Here is a 9,321-nt window from a genome sequence, read left to right as displayed (position 1 = left end):
CATCTACACAACATCCCTTTTTTAAAATACTATTACTGCATTGTAGTCATATTTTTAGTCATAAAGGTATCTTTTGTGCTTACATGCACTGTTTTTCCTTTTTGTTCATATTTTATACACTGAGTGATACAAAAGCAAAAATGATCAGAACAAAATAAAACAATCTGTTTCTTGTGTTATCTCTGGGTACTCCAGAACATCTCAGAGGCAAATAATATAGGGTTTACTTCACCAGTTACTTTTGTTACTTTATATTAATATTAGGCTATTATTAAATAATATATAGGCCATTTAATATGTATTTGTTATGCTAATGTATTTGCTATTTTAAATAAACTAAGAGCATGAAAATAAACTCCTCATGCTCTTTGGTATTTGCTCCTTTTTCCACCACTAAGCACACTGTGGGCTGCCCAGCTTCGCCTACAATTCCCAGAACTCCCTGCGGCACCAGATTGAGAGCGGCACGCAGCGCGGCCGTTACGTAATGTCGTTTCAAAGGTTGTGTACATTTATCGGGACTCCACGTCGGAGGAACACCTTGTGACGATAAATTCGGACTGCGGACCGGCACACAAGCTTCAGCCCGAGAGAAGACGGCGGAAGGTAAGACTCACCTCCGTCATGCCTCCGGTACCACCGGACTGTCCGAGTCGGTCCGGACCGACCGGCGTGGTAACATTCCAGCTACCGGCTACTGTTGTTGTTCAGGAATTAAAGATGACACAAATCAAGAACATGATCAGGCCTGACGGTCAACGCTGGATTAAAAAACATGAAATAATCAAATCTAATAATCTTAAATGATATATGATCAAAATAATATCAATAATCAATAATACTCCTTTTTATATTTATCAGTGAACATCAGGTCTGCATGAGCTACACTATTGTTGTTTGACACTGCATTTAAATACAAATGTGGCAAGATTTCACACTTTTATATCATTGTTTTAATATAATTTACCTAAATAAAATAAATGTGATTTGGTGTTTACAAAGTGTGGACCGATTATCTGGGCCGATATTCAAGATTCATAGATTGCATAGATGTCATAGATTTGTCTGCCACATAAAAATACACGATAATAAAAAAAGTACATACATCGACAAACACAAGACATAAGTACATAACACAGGTGCAAACAATAGGTACACTGTGTGCCAAATGCATCCCACCCCTCGCCCTCATCGTACTCTCGCCTTCTTGCCTAAATTCCGGAGAATCACTCATATCGGGATGAATGAGTTTTTGTATTTGTGTAGGTTAGTTTAAATTTAACTGCGAATGAATATCGGTCACAGATAACAGTTTTAATTCTCCTTGATGTCTAATAATCGGCCTTGAAAAAGCCGTATCGGTCGACCCCGAGTATTTACTGTAATGGATTACACCAATTAATTCAATAATTTTGATTTTTAATATTTTACAGAAATATAGACAATGCGTAAGTAGGCTATATGAAGTGTATTGAGGCGTACTATTTACAGGGTGATTGACATTTATGTAAATGGGCTGAAACCTGTAAAACCACATTTGTCCCTCCTCTCACCTCACCGCTCTATCACGGTGTTTATGTTTTTCCTAGAGTGCTCAGCTCATCCTGTTCCTTCCTGTTATGCACAGCAGATAACAGCGATATCTATTTATCCAATGAGCTTCTGTTTCTTTCTCTCTCTCTCTCTCTCTCTCCTGCCAACCCCCTCATCCAGCCCCTCACCATGACATCTTGACGTCAATCCGTTCAGTCATCACCATGAGTGGTGCTGCGCTGGTCGTCGTGGTCGTGGTCGTCTTCTTCTTGGCGCTCTACCTCCTGCAGCGCTACGGAGATCTGCGGAGACAGCAGCGGATGGTCCTGCTGGGCACGCTGCTGGCCTGGTACCTGTGCTTCCTCATCGTCTTCATCCTGCCGCTGGATGTCAGCACGGTATGAAACCCCTGCAGCTGTTTAAAATCTCCATTAACACATTTTTAAGGATATAAACAGGATGTGAGTTGGAGAATAATGGTGAGTGAGGTTGAGCTGTGTGTGTGTTTTTTGCTTCATGGAGTGTGTTTTCCTCTTGCAGACCATCTACAATCAGTGTCTTCTTGACACGGCGAACCAGCGTACTCCCGTAACGCAGGCGACGCGCTCCAATCAGACGGATAACGACGTCTCTGCTTATCCAACTGTCGGGTAAATGAGATTACGTTTCATTTATTGGCACCGTTAGCTTGTCTCAATGCAACGTACATTATTTAATCAGGTTGTGTTGCAAGTTTATCCAACGTGATACAGAATATATGTTTTTATTTTAAGGTAAAAGTCACGATGTCACATTTGCAGAGGGTTTTATTCTCAGCCGCTCGTACTGATATACACTCAAAGCCTTGTACTGTTTTGTGCGGCTCGATGACGTCGAACTAAATCGATTGAATCATTTATGACACCACATCAACTACGAATGCCAAAACCAAAGAGGAACTCGCCAGCTGTTTCATGCGAATGAGTGGCCTGTTATCAGTTTCAGTGGTTTTCCTTTACTGTGAGTGCCACATGCTGAAGGTTTGTCTGTGGTCATGTGTGACCTTACCTGCTCTGTTTAATCATAGTAGTGCGGTTGTGGAGTATCTGCTCATGAAAAGTGTTTCTTATTCAATAGATTTTGAACTTTCAAGCTGGGTTTGATAACAGTCAGTACACAGTGTTGATTTAAAGGGCTGGTTCTCTCACTTATCTCCTCTGGTAGTCATGTAAATGATATCGGTGTGCTTCGTCTGAGGTAATCACGAGAAGTTTCTGCCAAAACAATGAAGTTGAATAAAATTCAATTTATTGTGCTCACAGCAGGGAAAATAACATTTATGAAATTAAACAGGAACACCCTCAGTGGTTGCTTCATTAGTATACCTTGTAATATGTCGGAATTCTGCATTTAAAAGTCCAAAAACGACTGGACATTTGTTATATGTTTTGTTGAGTTGTGCACATATATTGCTCTGATGTCACCAACAAGGCTCAAACTCAAAGTATCGATCGCCTGACGCCTGAGGCTAAACTTAACCGGAATAAAACTGAAAACATGACCTCATTTATGACCAAATGAGCTGATATATAACGAAGTGAACTGTGAGCGTATCTTCCTATAAACTGCCTCCCTTGTGTAATCTGGACCGACTGTGTTTACTGATACTTGATATTAAAGAAATAGTCAGTTTTATTAAAACTGAGTTTAGGTTTTGAACATTTCTGACTTCGCTGACACCAGACAGGCGCTGTGGACATTGCTGCAGTTTAACTTGTGTTTAATGACACTTTATGATTATATTTATGTCACGTTCTTCTGTGCGTGTGTGTGTGTGTTACAGTGAGCCAAAGGCTTGTGACAAACCATGGAGTTATATCCCCGATGGCATCCTACCGGTGTTCTGGAGAGTTGTGTACTGGACTTCTCAGTTTCTTACTTGGTAAGATCTTAACACACACACACACACATTTCTGTATGTTCCACCTTTTGATATAAGCACAATGATAGTTTGGTACATTGACTCTATCTGCTGTGTGTGTGTGTGTGTGTGTGTGCAGGCTGCTGTTGCCCTTCATGCAGTCTTATGCTCGGTCGGCAGCGTTCTCCAGAGTCGGGAAGATGAAAACGGCCCTCATTGAAAATGCAATCTACTACGGCACCTACCTCCTTATCTTCATCTCCCTGCTCATCTATGTGGCTGCTCACCCCTCGTGGCAGCTCTCATGGTAAATCAAACGTTCCCTTAAATCAGAAAACACTCTGACTGAACAATGCTGAAAGAAAAGATGTCTGTGAATCGAGTTGTCTGTCTTTGTGAAACTTGCGCAGGAGGGAGCTCCAGACCATCGGCATTACAGCTGCCAACACCTGGGGCCTCTTCCTGCTGGTGCTGTTGCTAGGCTACGGCCTGGTGGAGATCCCTCGCTCTTATTGGCTGTCATCTTCACATGGTTACCTGCTGGCCAAGACCTACTTCAAGGCAGCGAAAATGGCTACTGAGAAGGTAGAGGCTGAGGAGAACCTAGCAGATGTTATGGAGGTGAGGATTTATGAACTCTCCTGTGCTCCAAGAGAATAGATTCATAGAACAGACTTTGCTGTATAAAAATAAACTTTTATATTTCTCATTATCAGGACGTGGCAGCTGTTAACGCATCCGTCAGGCAGAACCACCATCTGAGGAAGTGTGTGGACACCATTTTGACAAAGGTGAGAGACACGTCATGTGATTTGTTCGTCAAATAAAAAATCTGTAGGCAGTGAAATAAAAGTTAATATCCAACAAGTTTATGGTTGCATTTACAGTTTTTACAGTCAGGTTCTTCTTCATTTGAGTGTCGTCTCATTTCAGTGTCCCACTGACTACCAAGAGGATATGGGGAGACATGTGGAAAGCCCTGGTGGTGAACAAAACGCCATTCCCACAAAAAGAAGCCTCATTAATCTTCATAAAAAAGTAATTGTTAATATCACTGCACTGAGATTTTTAATGGAAACAATGCAAAAATATGACCCTGCTGACCGTACGTGTGTTTCAGGTCATCTCTGCAGTGCACAGACACGCTCAGACTCAGGTCCAGTGGTCTATCCTGACAGACGAGGCTTTTCATCTGGAGGATGTAGCCAAAAGCCAGAGCAGCCCGGTCCGACAGTTGACCCACAGCTTCCCCTCAGCACACCACCACGGCTGGATCCGCAGGTTCTTTTACACTCCTACTGTCGGTGAGTCCAGTTGGTATGAAAAATCCAATTTACTCAACTGCTTCACTTGAGTGCAAAGCTATGGTACATTTGATTGTGTGTTGCCATTCTGCGAGACTTGATTTACTCGACTACCACTCCCACATTCAGTGTTTATGCTGACACAGGAAAACCGTGGTGTTTGGCAGGCTTCTGATTGGCCAACGTGGCCTAAAGGTTGAAGTTATATTGCCACCTGTTGCTTTGGCCTGGTGTTACATTTTCATACCGTTGTCGAGGACGGGAATTTCTTTGAAACCCAAGGAGGATTTCTGTTTTAAAAATACCCTTGCACATGTCGACTAAAAATATGAAAATCACCTGTACTGTTTCAGTCTAGGCAATTTGAGTTGATCAACTACAAATGCTGAATTTAAAAAGTGTATTTTCATTTGCATGAAACATTTTGAGAGAATGACATGTTGAAAAAAGAAAAAAAAATATTTGTAGGCATTATATTTTAGGAGCTGCGTCCATTTTTTATATTATGACGTGCAATATTTTCAATGTTTGATTTTGAAGTAATCCAGAAGTATTCAGATTAGATTACATTTTTTATGTAGTATGCAGTTGTATGTAGTTGTTTGTTAGTTCTCCTGTGTATGAATCCAGACCTGCAGCATGGGTGTGTCGCTGAATTGTCAGTTTAATTGTACCTCCTGCGTGTGTACTCATGCATGGGCGTGTGTGTCTGTGTGTGTGTGTCTCTGTGTGTCATCTCCTCAGAGTGGTACTGGGAGTGTGTGTTCCGGCAGAGTTTCTACAGGCTGCTGGCAGTTCTGCTGTGTCTCCTCTCGGCAGCAGTCGTCTGGTCCGAGTGCACCTTCTTCAGCACGCACCCCGTCCTGTCCCTGTTCGCCGTGTTTGTTGACAAAGCCGAGAAACACCACAACTACATTTGCATCGAGGTAGGCACGTTTGCGGCGAGGCGCACGGAACTGCGCACCAAACCTATGGTTCATTGCACAAAAACACAAACACACGGCGCCCAGAGCCTGCAAAAAAAACCCCATAGTTCTTATCTAATCCTTCCAACACTGTACTAAACAAGCTGACCTGCCTCCTCTTTCTGTTTTGTTTCTCTCCACCAGATGGTGTGCTTTGTCAGCATCCTCTTCCTGTGTGTCTGCGTCTACTCCACAGTGTTCAGGATTCGATTTTTCAACTACTACTACCTGGTGCCTCATCACCAGACTGACGCTTACAGCCTGCAGTTCAGCGGCATGTACGTTCCTCTTCAAGTCCTCATATTCATGTCACATCAGAGTTACATCATCTTGAAACACCTGTTTACATGAGAGGAAGGTTCAGTCCGGATTCCTCACACTGCTTTTTGACATCAGGTTGCTTCTCTTTTGATTTTTTCCCTCTCAGGTTGTTTTGTCGGCTGACCCCGCCTCTGTGTTTAAACTTCCTGGGGCTGATTCACATGGACTCCACCATCTCACACCAGGACAGAATACAGACGTCCTACACCTCTGTGGGTCCCACGTGAAACATGCACATACCAATATACATACCAAGACATTTTAATGCACGCTTATACTAGAACTGCAGCAATGTCAAACTCTGCTGCTGCTGCTCAGACCAACTGAAGCAATGTGCCCGTTTCTCGTTCTGTCAGATCATGGGCTCTATGCGCGTGCTGTCTTTCATATCTGATGGCTTCTACATCTACTATCCCATGCTGGTGTTGCTTCTCTGCTTTGCCACTTTTTACAGGTAAGCCACTGAACGGGCTTGTCACGCAGCACCTCACCTGGGGCCAAATGCTTTTTTTTTTTTCAGACATTCCAAAGTGGCCAACCCAGACTCTAGCCTGGGGGCTTATGGGTTAGCCCAAAGTTTACAAGGTTGTCACTGTCAACTATTTTCATAGTTTAGTATTCTAAGGAGTTTGCACATTCGATTGATAATCGGCTAGGTATTAGCTGGTTGCGCATACGTCAGTAACGCTGTATGTGCAGGTCGATAAGTAGGAAAAGTTTGCAGTATAAAAATACCAAACTAGGATTATGTAAAGAGTGTTTTTGTTTTAAGGGTTAACTATCAATTAATATGTCATTATTGTATTGAACTCCCAATATTTTAATCAGTATTGGCCTCAAAAATCCATATTAACAGTAAAATAACTTAACACATCCTCATCCCTGTGTTGATTATTCATCAATATGTGCCATTACTAAAATTGATATATTGCATTGTTTTTTGTGTGTGTGTGTCTGTGTTTGTAGCCTGGGCTCTCGCTGTTTGAATCTCCTGGGCTTTCCTCAGTACATCACTGATGGAGACTTGACCTCTGACCTCGAGAATGAAGGCAGGGAACTCATCAGAAGAGGTGACCTCATCACATTTTTGATCACTTATTATTTCTAATGAAGTGTTTGTTTGGGTTTTAACAATATGATTTTAGTAGGAAAATGAGCCACGTTATTGTGGGCCTGATTATTATTTATCCTCTCTTGTTTCTTGTGAACTTAATTGTTATTAATTAAGGCAGATTCTGTCACCGACTCACTCTTTTACCTTTACCATTTTTGTCTTTTACCTCAGTACAAACTAATTTGCTGTGCATCTGAAATACGGAATTGTGTTCACTTTTGTAGAAAGAAGAAAAAGACAGAAAGCCGAGGATGGAGGAAATCGAAGATGGGTTAGAGCATTTAATCTGATCAAATCATCTATCAATCTCTTGCAATTTTCTAGCCAACCCGTCGGCTCACTAGCTCAACTGCGTGTGTTGTATTCATGTGCATTTGTTGTTTTCTGTTTCAGGATTGGAGGGAGCGATATGGAGTTCAGGGTGCCACTGGACGGACCAGAGATGGTTACACTGAGATAAAGGATAGCCAGGGCAGCCCTGTCACAGAGATCAAAAACAGTGGTAGGATTTAAAGAAAACTTCAAGAAACATGGATTTAAATATTTGGTGTTCACACCCTACTGAAACTAAGACATTTAGAACAGGGTCTGGGTGGATGACTTGGATTTTATTTATTTTATGCACATTTGTATCAGCTTCTAAGTGTTTGTTAGAGTTATTTGACCAGTGGGCTCGCTGCCCGGTGCAGGAAACTAAACATCTGCCACCCATGAAAGATAGATAAAGACTCTACGGTGAGTCAAGTGGGGTCCCGTTGGAATACACACCACCTGTTGACTCCCACAGAAACTTGTTTGTAGTCTTTCCTCAGGATAAGGCACTGAAATTATGGCAGGTTATCACACATGCATATTCAAACATCAAAAAACACCTTTTTGTTGTAATGGAAGAGTCCAACTAGAAATGGTGGGAATTTCTGTGTGTTTTTGCCAACAAACTAAGAACTAATAGACTATTTCTGTCAACTTAAAACCCTACCCATTTTGTTTTGATTCATATAAACATTTCATGGATAAGGATGGAAGAGGTCTGCGTGCTAACAGTATACTGTACATACGTTGCTCTCTGCCTTTCACAGTTATCACATTCAACAGAAGAGACAGGGACCCAGACGAGCAGCAGAGAGGCTTACTGCAAGACAATTCCAGTGATGAGGATTCACCAAACAGGAGGTATAGATCTTTTTGTGAAATCATTTGAACGTAGTGTTTAATTGGAGCTAAATAACAGAACAGAAAAGATATCTTTAATCACTTACTCTGTCTGTGTTTGACTCTGTAGATCCACAGGAGGGCGCTACCTGTCTCTTTCACATCCTCGGGCAGGCATATTCGAAGATGTTTGATAAACAGAAGACATGGAGGGAAACGTAGTACATGGGGGAAATGGAAACAAGTACTCACGTTTCCTGTCTACATGAGGAAACTACGAGTGCGACGGATCATACAATATCTCAGGAAATGAGGAGGAAGTTGTGTGTTCATATCGCTGATACAGCAATCAGGAAATGGATGAAAGTGAAATGAAGAACTCAGTGGAGGGGTTTTATACTGTATCTCAGCTGCTCTCTGGGACTGGATTATTCCCTGAAAGAGATCACTGTGGAGGGATCCAAAGCCTTAACCTATTTGTACACATCCAAACCTTTTATAATCTATTTTTGACGCTATAGTGTGTTGAAACAGATGATGCACCTGCAGTGACGGAGGATAAGTGGACACGATACATGTGGAAATTCATTTTTGTCTGAATATTTGACCATGACAGTTGATACATTTAAAAAAAGGAAAGAAAAAAGCTGAAAAAAACACAAAATGACTGATTCATGTTTACAGTGGGAAGACATCAGCAACCTAACTTATTTCTTGTTGGAAATTTTGTGTTTGGAATGAAAAGACTTGTTTGTACTCGACAGCCAATTGTCTTTTGTATATTTTGTAATAGTGTGTTTACAACGATAACTGGATTAAAAATGTAGTTTTCCTGATTCTTCAGCTCATAAATTACTCAGTTGCGATGCAGGAGTACATATGACACATATTATGTGCTCAAGATCTTACGTTGTTGAATCATAAATGTTTTTATTATCATAAAATTAGTCTGGGCAAATATTCTAAAATAAATTAGAAGAAAAAAAATCAGTTGATTGTTATTTATTATTAGTTTTTGTATTTAAAAAAAAA

At 41.3% G+C, this 9,321-nt stretch overlaps 1 protein-coding gene across 1 annotated transcript; it reads left to right on the top strand.

Annotated features, from left to right (window-relative positions):
- Positions 1 to 471: 471 nt before the first annotated feature.
- Positions 472 to 9,127, top strand: lmbrd2a (LMBR1 domain containing 2a). The gene is made up of 18 exons (XM_030418411.1): positions 472 to 605; positions 1,712 to 1,931; positions 2,074 to 2,183; positions 3,356 to 3,454; positions 3,573 to 3,740; positions 3,844 to 4,054; positions 4,150 to 4,224; positions 4,367 to 4,471; positions 4,554 to 4,737; positions 5,482 to 5,663; positions 5,847 to 5,980; positions 6,130 to 6,235; positions 6,380 to 6,477; positions 6,990 to 7,093; positions 7,362 to 7,408; positions 7,531 to 7,639; positions 8,217 to 8,310; positions 8,420 to 9,127. The coding sequence occupies exons 2-18, from the start codon at positions 1,758 to 1,760 to the stop codon at positions 8,481 to 8,483; spliced, it is 2,064 nt and encodes a 687-aa protein (XP_030274271.1). The 5' UTR covers positions 472 to 605; positions 1,712 to 1,757; the 3' UTR covers positions 8,484 to 9,127.
- The last annotated feature ends 194 nt before the right edge of the window (positions 9,128 to 9,321 follow it).

This window comes from Sparus aurata, chromosome 5 (assembly GCF_900880675.1).
Source record: "Sparus aurata chromosome 5, fSpaAur1.1, whole genome shotgun sequence".
Taxonomy (NCBI): domain Eukaryota; kingdom Metazoa; phylum Chordata; class Actinopteri; order Spariformes; family Sparidae; genus Sparus; species Sparus aurata.
Note: the sequence above shows the minus strand (reverse complement) of the source record. Positions and strands in the feature narration are given on the sequence as shown.